Source organism: Mustela erminea, chromosome 9, assembly GCF_009829155.1.
Source record: "Mustela erminea isolate mMusErm1 chromosome 9, mMusErm1.Pri, whole genome shotgun sequence".
Lineage (NCBI taxonomy): Eukaryota > Metazoa > Chordata > Mammalia > Carnivora > Mustelidae > Mustela > Mustela erminea.
The window spans coordinates 84,904,494-84,920,030 of NC_045622.1; the positions used below are offsets into that span (position 1 = coordinate 84,904,494).

At 36.0% G+C, this 15,537-nt stretch overlaps 1 protein-coding gene across 2 annotated transcripts in view; it reads right to left on the reverse strand.

The window, feature by feature from the left end:
* Positions 1-15,537, reverse strand: part of CSTF3 (cleavage stimulation factor subunit 3) — a 69,051-nt gene that overhangs the window by 11,283 nt on the left and 42,231 nt on the right. For both annotated transcript variants that reach the window (XM_032356549.1, XM_032356548.1), the window contains 8 exons: positions 7,590-7,622; positions 7,104-7,201; positions 5,518-5,584; positions 5,406-5,440; positions 5,187-5,313; positions 3,983-4,060; positions 3,057-3,219; positions 354-463 (listed from right to left, as the gene is read on the reverse strand). In XM_032356549.1, the coding sequence (XP_032212440.1) occupies positions 354-463; positions 3,057-3,219; positions 3,983-4,060; positions 5,187-5,313; positions 5,406-5,440; positions 5,518-5,584; positions 7,104-7,201; positions 7,590-7,622 (711 nt within the window). The remainder of the gene's footprint in view (positions 1-353; positions 464-3,056; positions 3,220-3,982; positions 4,061-5,186; positions 5,314-5,405; positions 5,441-5,517; positions 5,585-7,103; positions 7,202-7,589; positions 7,623-15,537) is intronic.

The window sequence follows — 15,537 nt, forward strand, 5'->3', positions numbered from 1 at the left end:
AAGCTTTATATTATAAGATTAACATTTTTATTTTTTATTTTTTATTTTTTTTAAAAGATTTTATTTATTCATTTGACAGAGAGAGATCACAGTAGACAGAGAGGCAGGCAGAGAGAGAGAGAGGGAAGCAGGCTCCCCGCCGAGCAGAGAGCCCGATGCGGGACTCGATCCCAGGACCCCGAGATCATGACCCGAGCCGAAGGCAGCGGCTTAATCCACTGAGCCACCCAGGCACCCAAGATTAACATTTTTAATACCTATACTTCATTACCAAAATTCAGTGTTGTATTTTTAGCAAGTTATTGCTCTATTAAAACTATGAAAAGGCCAAAGATGGGGAAAGGAATACATACCCCCTTTTCTGCAAGCAGTTTACTTGACTGCTCAAGATACTGGGCAGCTTCATACCAAATATCAGGGTGATGGCCGAGTACAAGCAGGCACTGTTCATAAGCAAACATAACTAGGGAAGACATTCACAAAATATTATTTAAGAAACTATCAGTACAAGCATTATTACTAACTTAGTAGGCTAAAACAGCCCTCGATTATGAATGATTAGAAATAAAAGTTATAATGATTTCTGGCACCATTATCTACCTAAACCCCATCCATTCATCTATCATTTATCAAATTAGTACTGATTTTTTTTTTAAAAGATTTTATTTATTTATTTGACAGACAGAAATCACAAGTAGGCAGAGAGGCAGGCAGAGAGAGAGGGGGAAGCAGGCTCCCTGCAAAGCAGAGAGCCCAATGAGGGGCTCGGTCCCAAGACCGCAGGACCATGACCTGAGCTGAAGGCAGAGGCTTAACCCACTGAGCCACCCAGGCGCCCCCAAATTAGTACTTATTGAGCACAAACTGTATGCTAGGGAATGTGAGAGATACTGAATGTATCAGTGACTAAGACTTCTTATACTCAAGGGGTGCCTGGGTGGCTCAATCACTGGGCATCTGCCTTCAGCTCAGGTCATGATCCCAGAGTCCTAGGATGGAGCCCGTGTCGGGCTCCCTGCTGGATGAGCCTGCTTCTTCCTCTCCCTCTGGTTGCTGCTCCCCTTGCTGTGCTCTCTCTCTGTCAAACAAATAAATAAAATCTTAAAAAAAAAAAGAAAAGAAAAGAAAAGGCTTCCTATACTCAAGGAGTCTGTCCTGTGTTGGGAAGATATCATGTAGACAATTATAAAACGTAATAACTATTATGATGAGGAAAGTACAGTGTACTCTTGAACCTGCAGCAACAGAACTTTGCATAGTTAGACTCAAGAAAGGCTTCCCTAAGGAACTGACATCTAAAGCAAAACCTGAGGAAGGGAAAGAATCTGGTCAGATCAGAGAGTAAGTTGAACTCAGAAAGGAACAGGGGACATAGTGTAGACAAAGGAAATTATCTGCAAAGGCTTACAGATAAGACAAGACTGAGGAGTTGTTTAAAGTTCCAAATTCTAGTTCTAACAGTAGCAGAGTTGTTTCTATCAGACTAACTCTCCTGAAAATAAAAATCATAAACCAAAATAACAAAAAAAAAAACCCAAAAAAACCCAAAACTATTTCAAGGCATGGGAGATTGATCAAAAGAAACTTATGGCCAAGACAGAAACCAAAAAACATTGAACCCTTAAAAAATCAGAACCACACAGGGTAAGATCCATATTTAATAAGACTTTTCCCCTCAGGGATACATTGCTGTGTGTACAGGGATAGTTAGATCTCAAGTCAAATACTGAAGTCTTACTGGCTTAAGGGAAGTAACATGGCATTCTGAGCTATGAGAATAGGTAGAAAGTTAAGGGGGGAAATCCCCAGCAAAGAGAGAGTCACAGAGAATGGTGCCTGAACATCTGAGCATAAATGCCCTCAAATCTTTAGTTGGCCTCTAAAATGTACTTAAACACAGAAGAATACAAAGAGCTCAAGTGGAAAGCAAAGCTGGAAGGCTAAAAGAGCTGAATAGGTTTCCTACCAGCTGCCCACTGTAATGGAGATCAAGTTTAGAATTGGAGTCCCATGAAGTTAGAGGCTCTGGGCAAACACCTTGAACTTCCCCCTCCGTCTAAGGAGTAAAGACTTTGTCCCAGGACAAAGAGATTTACCATAAAATTAAAGGCAAATCTAAAATAGATCCATCCTAACAAGGTCTAGGTGATCTGTCAATAATTTAACTCCCTGCTAAAATAAAACTCAGTATTTTTCAGAGGAAGATGAGAGAACCCAGTCTTCACAATTTATCATTTGTACATCTGTATAATGTCCTAAAGAAAAATTTTAAACATCTAGACTCTGACAAAATAGGAAGATGTGACCCACAGTCAAGAGATAAAGGAACCAATTCCATGATGGCAGACATCTAGAACTTCAGAACTACTCTTATATATATGTTCAAGGATATAAAGAAAAAGGTGTTAATAAACACAGAATCTCAACAGAGAAATGGAAACTATAAAAAAGAAACTATAAAACATGCAATATTTTTTTTTAAAGATTTTATTTATTTATTTGACAGACAGAAATCACAAGTAGATGGAGAGGCAGGCAGAGAGAGAGAGGGAAGCAGGCTCCCTGCTGAGCAGAGAGCCCGATGCGGGACTCGATCCCAGGATCCCGAGATCATGACCTGAGCCGAAGGCAGCGGCTTAACCCACTGAGCCACCCAGGCGTCCCCATGCAATATTTTTTTAAGAAGACTCCATGTTGGGTATGGAGCCCAATGGGGGTTTGAACTCATGACCCTGAGATTAAGACCTGAGCTGAGATCAAGTTGGATGCTTAACCTACTGAGCCACTCATGCACTCTCCAAAATTTCTAGAATGGAAATATATAGAACTGAAAAGTATAATATCTGAAATGAAGACTTCACTGGATGGGTCTAACAGCAGACTGGATATGATAAAACAAAGGTCAGTGAACATGGATGGAGAAGAATCTATAGAGCTTATTGAATCTGAAGAACGTAAGAGAAAAAAAAGACTGGAGGCAAAAAATAGCCTATGGGATAATATCAAGTGGCTGAACATGTATGTAATTGGAGTCCCAGGAGGGTTAATCCTGTTACCTCTTTTTGTGATAAGCGTCTGATCTTCTGTACGAAGAGGGTTGCTCTTTTCCCACTGTATGTATTTCTTCCACATATCCACCTGCTGGGCTTCTTGGGGAGTATTCTGAGGAGGCACTGAGGGAGCATTGCGGTCCAAACCTTTCATTACTGTCTCATATTCCTAGATAACAAGCATTTAGAATTCTGTGGTGAGCCTCGGAACAACTCAGATATATGGAATGGAGTTGATCAGTTTGGAATACTTTGTTCAAAATGCCTATTTTCCCCAAATACCGCTTTGTTAATATAATCTAAAAACTACTGAAGAACAGAGAGAAAGATAACAGAGGATGACATACCCAAGAAGAGGTCCCTAGGCCTGAGTGAACAGAACACCTCTGGGCCCTTTCTACAGGTGATCTAGGAGGTCACTCTCCAGGATAGAAGAGCTGACAGATCAACATGACTGATGATCTGGTGGCATCACTACTGCCAACTTTGGAGAAACTGTCTTTTAAAATTTCAATAGTTTGTATTCCTAGGCTATCTTCCCTGCCTCTTAATAGTGTCAATGAATGGAAAGGTATGCACAAAAGACAAAAATCTGGTCCTAAGAGCTATGAGACCACAAAGTAGTACAGTATTCAAGTATTTATGAGCAGATAGGAGGAAAGCATAGAACTCTTCGTCAATCTCAGGTAGAACCTGTCTCCATGTCCTGGTCAAGTATTTAAAAAGGTTTCTTCCAAACGTGATTTGTTCTATTTTTATCTTTAACATGTGTGTAAAGAGGCATTTCATTTCAAATATATCTACTCAGATGATGAAATTGTCATTAGTTAAGACTGCTAATAACTGAAAATGCCAAGAGGAACACGAAACAGGGAAAGCTCTTGTATAAACAACATACTCATTAAAAGAAGTGATCTGTTGGAATTCCATACCTTTGCTACACGTCTAGCATTCATGTAATCTCGACTCCGATCTTCAATCATTTTTTTAGCTAAATGAATATTGATACCCTATGAAAACAAAGAGAAATGTATATTATTTTAAAATTAAGTATGTTTTAAAATTAGTACAATACAGTTAATTTGTGCAATTACTAAATAATTTTAAACTCTATATTTTGAAACATTTTGTTAATAAAATAAAGGTTAATCACATTACATGCTTCAGGGATCAAGGAGGATCTGCTTATATCTGTTAGGAGGGTGTAGTAAGTCTCCATGCGTCAGGAATTTCTAAAGATAAGGAATGATTTGGAAAGGGTCTATTATTTCATATAAAATTCTATTAATAAAAAAATGCTATACAGATTCATCAGATTGAATAGCCAGAACTTTGCTTTAAAATCCCTTTTCTCACTAGGTCTGTGTAACTTTTTTTTTTTTTTAAGATTTTACTTATTCATTTGAGAGAGAATAGAGCATGTGTGAGGGGGAGGAGCAGAGGGAGAGGGAGAAGTAGACTGCTCGCTGAGCAGGGAGCCCTGATTCGGGACTCAATCCCAGAACCCTGCGATCACGACCTGAGCTGAAGGCAGATGCCCAAAGAACTGAGTCACACAGGCACCCCAAGAGAACAGTTTCAACACCCTACATAGTTCTTACTCATCACAAGAGATATAAGAGAAACTTGTAACGATACAGCTTATTTGACAAGTATGTTCCTATATATAAGCTGATTAGCTCAGCTAGTTAAAAATATGCCAGTGAGACAAAGATCTTGGACTGCAGCTCCACTGCAAGCCGATAAATCACAGCACTGTAACTACATCAAGGACTTGCAATGCAACTAAACATGCCTACTGGAAACAATTCTAATAAGGTCCCATTTCATAAGCAATGAATGACAATGTGTATGTATGACTGTGTGGATATGGTTTAGCATTGAATATAAGTGGTTTTGTAAGAATTATAATTTCTCCCAGGGTATTCTCTGAAAAATAATTCAGTAATATTAAAAGACTCTCAAAGCCTTACAAAAACATTAGGAGTAGTTCTCTGATTACAATCAATATAAAACAGACCTGTGTAGTACCAATATCCAGGTACCTTATACTAGAGAGGCTAGAATCCATAAATCCAAGTACATAAAGATTAAAAATGGCTTAGTTATAATAATGAACTACTCTGGCTAATTTACCTCTTCATACTTGTTATAGTCTCTCCAGAGTTGTTCAATGTTGATCATTGGATTAACACAACCTCGTTGATAAACTCTTCGGACAGCTGTTATTCTCTGATTTTCTGCATAAGACCCAACAGCTTCCCTGGCATTGGATTAAAAAATGCCAACAATTATAGTGTAGCTAAAGCAACTGTTCACATGGAAGGAAAAAAAAAAACCTATAAAAATACTTACACGCCTTTTAAGAAATTGATGTAATCCACCCAAATCTAAGAAATAAAGTAAAATGTCAGTATCTTTCTTGATATTTTCAACATATTAAGTGTAAGTATGGAAAAAAGTTTACCTGATAAGACATAATTTCCATTCCAATTTTATCTAGTGCAAAGTCATATGCTTGAGCCATTTTTTCTCTGAAAAAAAATGTGAAAGACATGTTTATTTTTAAGATTTTATTATTTTTTTAAGATTTTATTTTTAAACAATCTCTACATCCAACGTGCAGTTTGAACTCATGACCCCAAGATCAAAAGTCACATGCTCGGGCCTCCTGGGTGGCTTAGTCCTTAAGCATTTGCCTTCGGCTCAGGTCATGATCCCAGGATCCTGGGATCCAGTCCCACATCAGACTCCCTGTTCAGCAGGAAGCCTGCTTCTCCTCCTCCCTCTCCCATTCCCCCTGCTTGTATTCCCCCTCTCACTGTCTCTCTCTCTGCCAAATAAATAAAATCTTAAAAAAGAAAAAAAGAAGTCACATGCTCTACCAACTGAGCCAGCAAGCCACCCTCCTAAAGATTTTATATTTAAGTTATCTCTATACCCATGATGGGTTTCAAACTTATAACCCTAAGATCAAGAGTCACATGCTCTACTGACTGAGCCAGCCAGGCACCCAGAAAGACATGTTTTTTTTAAAAACAAGTATTTGTCTACAACTAAAACAAAACTAAAACTAAAACTAAATCTATAATTTATCTACAACTAAAAAATGTATCTAACACCGACTGGCTGGCTCAGTTGGTAGAGTACTGACTCTTGATCTTGGGGTTGTGAGTTTGAGACCCATGCTGGATGTAGAGATGACTTAAAAATAAAAACTTTTAAAAAAAATTATAACTTCTGATCATATGATCAAAACAGCATTTGGACCTCTGTATAAGCAGAAATATAAAGATATCTTTGCAAGTACATAAAGAAAGTTCTTTTATGTTTAGTCTGTCGATGTCATTAATTTATGTACTTTCTTTTGCCTACTGTTTGTGAGCTTATCAAAGATAAAGCCCACGTTTCACTTAACCTTATATCCTTTAAACTGCCTAATCCTGCATGTAGCAGATTCAAATATGGAAATATCTGGTTCTCTGATTAAGGAGGTAAGTTATGTCTGAAGACGTATTAGCTCTGAAGTAAAATTTAGGAAGAACTTCCTCTTCAATAAGGTAAAAAAAGATAATGAGGAAAAGGAAATAGAAAATTCTAGTTACAGAAATAACTTGCCTGTTTGTTATACAAAAGATGAGCTATTTGAGAAAGTCCATTACTGAGTTTTCATGAGGATGGATAGGTGGGTGTGAGTCATCACGGGGAGTTACGCTACAAGAGAACTGTCCAAGACACCTTTGAATACGTAGGCAGCACACTGCATAGTAAGCTGCCAAGAGTAGTGCTATGACAAGTAGTTAAGATGCTTTCTGTGGAGTTTGACAAGCCTGCCAACAAAGTGACTTGGCGTTGCAAATGTAGTGTTTTGAAATAGAAGGGCTTAGGTGATTCAATTCTCCAGGATAAGACTTTCTTTGAAGCACTTGTTCCAAGTTTTACTGACTTCTCACAGAACCCTGAATTTCTGAAGTCACCCCAGAGTTAAGAGAAGGTGGGACTGACTATGTGCCTAGAGAGGACTTGTTTTCTTAAGATCTTTTTTTAACTTACTTGTAACTTGGCAGTTTACCCTTGGTTTCTCGAACATATGAAAGATAACACTTCCATAAATCAATGTGCAAAACCTTCATAAGGCATCTCTGAAATAGCTATAAATACAAGAAAATATTATCAGAATCCACTGTTAAAAAATTCCACATGTACGTGGGTAAAATGGAATATTAAAGAAATAAATTCAGCTCTGCTCATGAATTTATCTTCTTACAGAAAAATGGCAAATTTAACAAATCCCTCCTATTTTCAGTTTAGATAATCAAAATCATTTGACGACTTTTGCCAGTGGAGTATATTTTCTTTTCCAAAATTTTTATTATGAACATTTTCAAGCATACAAAAAAAGTTGAGTAAGTACAGTTAAGTCCTATATAATCACTACCTAGATCAACAATTGTTATGATTTTACTTTATTTGCCTATGTCTGTTAAGTCCTAAGTTACACTTCAGTATAAAATTGAAAATATGTTTATGAGGACTCACCTTTTCAACCTTGTCATAATTTTTAGCTTTTATCTAAAGAGAAATAGAGAAAAATACAGAATTAACATTATTGTTTCTAGAGTATTAAAACACCATGCCAGAGTTTGACTAATCTTGCAAATTCATCCCTATACTTTCCAACTAATTCTGCATTACAAAATAACAAATAAGAGAATTTTGAGCATGACATGGATAATTATGCATTATAAATATGCCTTATATAAACTGAGTCTACACAGCTTTTCATACAATTGTTGAAATTTTATTTGATTTTGTAAAATTATAGTTACAAGGTAGATACAGAAATATATACAAGGCATCCTTGAATAAAGCCTCATATATCTACTAAAGACAAACTTTATTTAAAGCTTTATTTTCCTTGAATAGCTAGAACAATCTGAGTATGAGAGCAAAAAGATTTGCTAACTTTGACTACAATTACATTTTAGTCAGAGTCAACCTACTATATTCTAGGCACTGTGGTAGGAACTGTGGCTACCACAGTGAACAAAACATGCATAGTGTCTGTGTCCTCAGAGGACTTAGAATTTTAATGCGGAAAAGTAGTGCCAAAATGGGGGAAATACAGGATGCTTATGGGTGCACTTAAGGGGAGTATAAAACTCAGACTTGGGGACATGCAAAAAATGTCCTGGAAAAGATGAAGATGTTAAGGATGAGGGGTTAGTCTAGTAAAGAAAGGGAGGAGTTATTCCAGGTAGGAGGAATCACATGTGCAAAGACCAAGGTTAAATATTATTAGCTATCCCTTTCTCTTGAGTATTTTCATCAGATGGTAGGTGAATAATTTGATTGATCTGAGACATCTTGGCTTGTGGTCCTTTTCTCTTTCCTGGCTTAAGGTGATTCAGATGAAAATTTTACTTTGTTTCTTTTGCTGGCGACTTGCTCTTTCTCTTCAGAACTTGTAAGATTTCCTCTTGATCTTCAGAGATCATAAATTTTAAGAGAATATGCCTAAGTTTTGCACTTTGAGCCAGCTCAGTCAGGCTTTGGAGTCAGACCTCTTGGGTTTTCATGGACTATCTACTTAACGTCTTTTTTCCTTATCCGAATAATGGGGATGATAGTGCCTATTTTGCAAGGCCATTATTAAGGACTCTGAGTTAATGTGAAGTCATTAGAACGCTGTCTGGCAAAGTGAGGACATAGTAATTGCCATTTATTATTCTATTAGCATAAATTCTGCCTGGAATTCAGCATGCCCTTTCAAGTTACAGAAACAGGTATCTTTCAGCTCAAGAATTTTTAAAAAAAAACTACTGCCTTTTTTCTTTTTTTTTCCCTTTTAGAACTCCTTTTATACGCACTAGATCTCGTTGTTCTATTCTCAAAATCTATCATTTTTACCCTGTCTTTGAATTTTGGTCCAGGTTTAAAACTATTTCTTCCACTATATTTTCCAGGCCAATAATTTAGGTCTCCATGTTACCATTTTCTTCCATTTGACTTTTTGCTATAGTAGTTCAAAAATAATGGGATTTTGGTTTTTTTTTTTTTTTTTAATACTACACTTTCAATATTGCTGTGTTCATAGTATTTTGTTGAAGTTATTGTCACTCTGCTTTGTTAGGGGCCTGTCCCAACAGTTTCAGTTAGCACTCCTTTCTTGTTGCTGGATCCTTAGAGGTGTAGCTGTTTTTTCTATTCACTGAAGCTCAGTGTTGGCAGACCTGGGTAGCTGACCCTTTCTCTACCATGACAGCTCTGTAGCAGGTGTAGACAGCAAATAAGCTGTACATAGTCCTTGGGCATAGAACCGAAAATAAATCTTTGCTCAAGAGTAGGATTCAGCCTGCTGGTTTTCCTCCTTTTCGGTTTCTTGGAGCCACGCTGTTGTCAACATCCCTCTGGGGGTAGAAAGGCAGTTGAGGCATTCCAAATAATTTCATGGGTCAGTTTCTTACTTTTTGCCTTAAGTTCTCCACCAGCCATCTTCTTTGAGGCTGCCATAAAACCTGAGTTTCCTTGCATTCCCCTGCTTGACTCAGTAGAGATGAACAGGCTGAGTTAAAAGTGGGAGCGAAGTTAAGTTCAAGTGATTAGTTTCCTAAATGCAGATGACAAATTATAAACAGTTCTCACAATTGGCCAGGACAACCAACACTTATAGAGAAAACTGGCAAAGAATATGAATAGGCAATTCCCAGAAGAGAAAATGCAAATGTTTAAAAATAATGTGGCAATACAGACAAACTTCCAAAATGGGAAAAATAAAATAATAGATATCATTTTATACCGATCAGTATGGTAAAAGCTTAAAAAGGGTATTAACACTACTGAAGTGGTATGAGGAAAGAGAGTTCATCCACTGCTCAAGAAAATATGAATTGTTATAACCTTTATGGAAAGCCTTTGCCAAAATCTATTCAAATAAAAAAGTATACTTTTTGACCTAGCCATTCTGTTTTCAGATCTACCCCACAGAAACAAAAGCACACAGGATACAATGGTGTTATACAGTTATTTACTGCTAACTTCGCAGCAGCAGAAACAGTTAACAAAGTAAATGTCCAATAGTAGGGAAATGGTTTAATAAATTATGGTGCATCCATATCATGGAATATTATAGATCCATATAAAATGAACTAAAGCTATATGTAACAGGTAACTTGGGAGAGTTTCCCTGTGATTTTATAGAATGAAAAATGATTAAAATATGCATGTAGAATTCATTTATATAAAACAATGATCAAAAATAAATCTACTTATACATATCTATGTTTGTAGATAATTTTATGAGCATGGAGATAATATGGTATATATACAAAACTGATAATAGTTATAGCAGGCAGAGTTCTAAGGGTAGAAAGAAGAATAGAGACAAGAAAAAAGAGACTGTACATATATGATTTCATTTATGCACTTAAGTTAAAAAAATCTATTTTTGTGTAAGAAATATAAACCAAAAAAATTTTTTTTTCCTACATGAATTGGTCCTCTCTCTTAGATTCATTATTTATTGTTTCAATTGGTATTACATTCAATATATGTTTGTAGAAAAACTGTGGAATTCTCTGGTCTTGAATACCTGGTCACTGATTATCATTTATTAATTCAACCAATAAATATTCAAAGCCCTTCTCTAGAGCCTATACTGATGGCTATAATGTTAATACATAGCAGCTATAATCTTACTTTTTAAACATTCAAATTTTAATCACCTTGTATCAAATACTGAATATCTCACAGCAGCAGTGTTCCCACTTATAAAACAGGAATGATAAGAACATGTCCTATGAACACTTCCCAAGAATTGAAAAGAAAGCATCTAGATATTCCAGATATATGAATCATACCAATTAACAAAATTTTGATCTAAAGGAGTATAAACTTTCCATTACATATTCTTTAAATAGAGCTATATAAACCAAATAACCAAAAAAGCAATGTTGTTATAATTGACCCCATTTGAGAGAAAAGCAAAGCTTATGCTGCAGATCATATTCAAATTCCATTTTGGTAAAAAAATTCCACATTGGTGAAAAACCAGCACAAGAACATGTGAACAAACTACTTAATAGTCCATTTTTGTTCTCTAAAACATTATTATCCTAGGCGTTACTAACTAGTATTTGCACAAAAACATCTTACCTAGAAGTTAAATATTCTTAATATTTAGCAGTTATATAGGGTTGTACAGGAATCTACCTCATAACATAATCTGTTTAAAATTTTAAAATAATGAAAGAAAAAAGAAAATAATGTAAATTCTAGATACTGCCTTAAATTTTACACCAGAGACTCTTGCATCTGTTATTAACCAATGGAAAATGCCTCCATTTAATAAGCCCATTATATACATACACATAATTTTACAAAGCTCACTAGAACTTGCTCCTATCTATTAAAAGTAATGTTTATGGGGGCACTTGGCTGGCTCAGTTGGTAGAGCATGGAACTCCTGATCTTGGGGTCATGAGTCTGAGCCCCACATTGGGGGATGAAGTTTACTTAAAAATAAATAATAAAAGTAAAATTATGCATGTAATTTTAAAATGAAACTAACAGGGGCTCTTAAAAAATTACCTTTTTTTTGTCTCCAACTCTCAAACTTTAATGTGCAATCACCTGAGTAGTGTGAACTTCTGGGGCCTGGGTGGCTTAGTTGGTTGTCTGCTTTCTACTCAGGTCATGATCCCGGGGTCCTGGAATCCAGCCCCCCATTGGGCTCCCTGTCCAGTGGGGAATCTGCTTCTCCCACTCCCTCTGACCCTCCTCCCTGCTTGTGCTCTCGCTCTCTCAAATGAATAAATATTCTTTAAAAAAAAAAAAAAAAAAAGGAAGTGTGGACTTAATGTTTTTTAACAGGAATCCCAAGTTAGCCTAATGCAAAGATGTTTTACAGTGCACAGATTTATACCAAAATATGAATAACTTATGTCAGTGTGATGAAATGATTTTTTCAAAATTTCTAATGTGGTTATATTATTTTTATAATTTAAAACATTATTATAAGAAAAAATTAAGGATAATTTCTAATATATATTCCTCTGACATATCTACTGTTTATCATATAATTACAGTATTACTTTTTTTGATAAATCATTTGAATTTTACCAATACATGAAAAGTTGCCGTGGAGGGATACAAGTAAAAAAAATTTTTTTAAAGATTTTATTTATTTGTCAGAGACAAGAGAGCACACTCAAGCAGGGAAAGTGGCAGGCAGAGGGAGAAATAGGCTCCCCACTGAGCAAGGAGCCTCCTGTGGGATTCCAACCCAGGACCTTCAGATCATGACCCCAGCCAAAGGCAGACACTTAACCAACTGAGCCATCCAGGTGTCCCAGGAATAAAAATTTCCTAGGTGTCAACTTCCTAGGAATCATTTTTATTTTATAAAGGGGGGAGAGAGATAAGTGGAATACTATCAAGATTAATTAAACTTTAAATTTAACTGAATTTGGGGTTATTGGGGTTACTGGTTATTATTTGGGGCAGGGTAAAACAAGTATAACACTGAATAAATACAGATCTATCTCTAACACTTTTGAACACTTCCATTTCCAGTCATTTCTTAATTTCCACAGTTATTTCCCAAGCATTCATTGAATGTTGTCTTTTGGTACTAAAACTATCCTCAGGGTAATTATTGAACACAATGATGACTTACAGCAGATTATTTAATTTTGCAAAATATAAATGGTCAGAAGTGAAAAAAAGTTTAATAAGCCTTTGACTAACTGTGGTAACATTCATTTTTAACAGGTTAGATTAACTATGCCCTTACCTGGAACATCCAATATTTAGCTGTACAAAATTAAATTAGTTTTTTCTGGTCGATGTTGGAAAATTTTTCATATTTCACTGAACATTTTATTAAAAAGTTTGGTTTAAATGCCTATAAAACTAACATTTTTCTTATCAAATAAACCCATATATATCAACATCATTTGACTTATTTTGTCGAATTTATTTTTTTTTCTTATACCTTGGGAAAAGAAAAGAATCCCATAACATCAGAATATTTAAAAAAACATTATTTGCAAAATTGTCAATTATAATAATAATTGTAAAATTAATTTTAAATGTTTCAAAAACATATCTAACAAATAAACCCAAATGACAGGGTAACTATGAATAGGCAAAACGTTCCAAAAGGAAATCTTTACATACTTTTTTTACGTTTTTACATAGTAACCAATTAGAAGTCAGTGCTTATGGTTTGGTTTTTTTAAGATTTACTTTTCTCTGCATCCAATGTGGGTCTCAAAATTACAACCTGAAATCAGGAGTCTCATGCTCTACCAACTGAGCCAGACCAGCACCCCAGTGCTTGTGTTAAGACACTACTGGGCTACCCAGCAGAGGCAGGGCTAGGCCTCATCTCAAGTGAATTTACATGGCACTTGCTTATAATAAGTGATGAATAAATGAATTAATTATAAACCTGCATTCCTAATTTGTTCCCCACATCTTTTTCAAAGTAAAGCACATGCACCTTTGTGGAATTTAAGACAATATAAACTGAGTTTGAGCTACAGAATTTGCCTCAACCTGCTTGTCTTAATTATCCAAAGTTTGGGGCTCTAAACCTGAAAGTTGAAAGCAAATGACATCCTAATTATAAACCCTATCTTCCTTTACTCTTTCCCACTGCTAATCTTATATCCTGAGAAAAAGTCTTGGAAGATTACAGAATATAAGAAGTTTTTAAGGAATGTGGGAAATACTGAAGACTGACACTTTAAGATAGACCAACAGCTTTCAAGTTGTTGGAGTAGCTGCAAAACATTCTCCTTTCCACCACCCAGTCCCAATATCAGCGAAGGACTGTCTTCAAATAAATTCATTTTTATTTAACAAATAATGGCATGCCTATGAGGCAGGCTCTTTTCTAGCACTGGAGAGAGTGGTAGATTAAGTTTTATAACCCATGGAGTTCTATTTTAGTGAAGGAGCCAGGTAAATAAAGAAACTAGGTAGTTTTAAATTTTTGTTCATCTATACTTCCTATTTTTTCCTATATTATAGGGTATTATTTCTATAACATAACTTTTCTATTAAATGTAGTTACAAATGTATGCCAACGTACACATATACAGATTTAGATAAACCTGTTTATGTCCCATAAATTTCAGTTCTCCAAGCACTTAAAATGTGTTGCAGAAATGTTAAACATGAGTGGAAAGTATAGACCACTGTTATCATCTCATTAGGACTGAAATTAAAATGTGCTAAGCAGGGGCACCTGGGTTGGTCAGTCAGTTAAGCGTCTGCCTTAGGCTCAGGTCATGATGCTAGAGTTTTGGATCAAGCCCTGCATCCAGGCCTGCTTCTCCCTCTCCCTCTGCCTGCAGCTCTGCTGTGTGTGCTCTGTCAAATAAATGAATAAAATCTTTAAAAGAAATGTGCTAAGCAAAAATATTATTATCTTCAGTTCTCGATTAAGTTTACGTTCATTTCAATATTTCATACTAACCGAATTAAGTATTAATTGACCTTCCACTTTTCTGAACTAACTGAAAATATCCTCGGGGCGCCTGGGTGGCTCAGTTGGCTAAGCATCAGCCTTCAACTCAGGTGATGATCCCAGAGTCCTGGGTTCCGGCCCTGCCTTTGTCAGGCTCCCTGATCAGCAGGGAGCCTGCTTCTCCCTCTCCCCTCACCTGCTCATGCGCGTGCTCTCAAGTAAATAAATAAAATTAAAAAAAAAAAAAAAAGAAGAGTATCCAGTGTGTGCATAGAATTTATGAAGTGGATATGAGAACAGGAAACTGAGCTCTAATAAGGAGCTTATAATCTACTTGGACACATAAAAGTAATTACTGGAAAAAACAGAGGACTAACTTTAAATTATTTTGTATATGTTCCATGTCCTATAAAATTCAGAGGAAAATGAGTTCTATGCAAATTGGAGTTAGCAAGGAAAGTTTCACTAAGCAGGCAAAATCCAGGCCATTAATGAGAAAAAAGGTTTGTATAAATCAATGACATGAGTGTGTGGAATTTTCTGTGGAACAGTGAAGACATCCACAGGAGAAAGAACATGTACTAGGAAAGCAGCATGGCTAACTGTAGTAGAGGTCCACTACAAAGGGCCTAAGCAGAGTTTAAATCTGATGCTAAGCTAAGCAGAGTTTAAATCTGATGCACCAAAAATTGGATGTCACCAATAAGGAACATAAACAATGGCTCATCAGTACTAGGGTGGGAGGTGCAGGTGAGGAAGACTGGCGGCATTAATGCTATGGGATGAAGCAAGCAGGCACTAGCTGACAGAATAATAGCTAAAAGGCTGTTACTGTCATCCTTAAGTAGCCTGAATTTGGGGGAGGGGAAATAGGAAGAGAAAACCAGTAATATAGAGGAAAGAGCAACAGAAGTATTTTTTCATGAGAATAATAAAAAATGTTATAGTAGGTGTTGTAAAGTTTACTTTTTATTAGATTTAATATGAGATGACTATACAAAAGTACCAGAC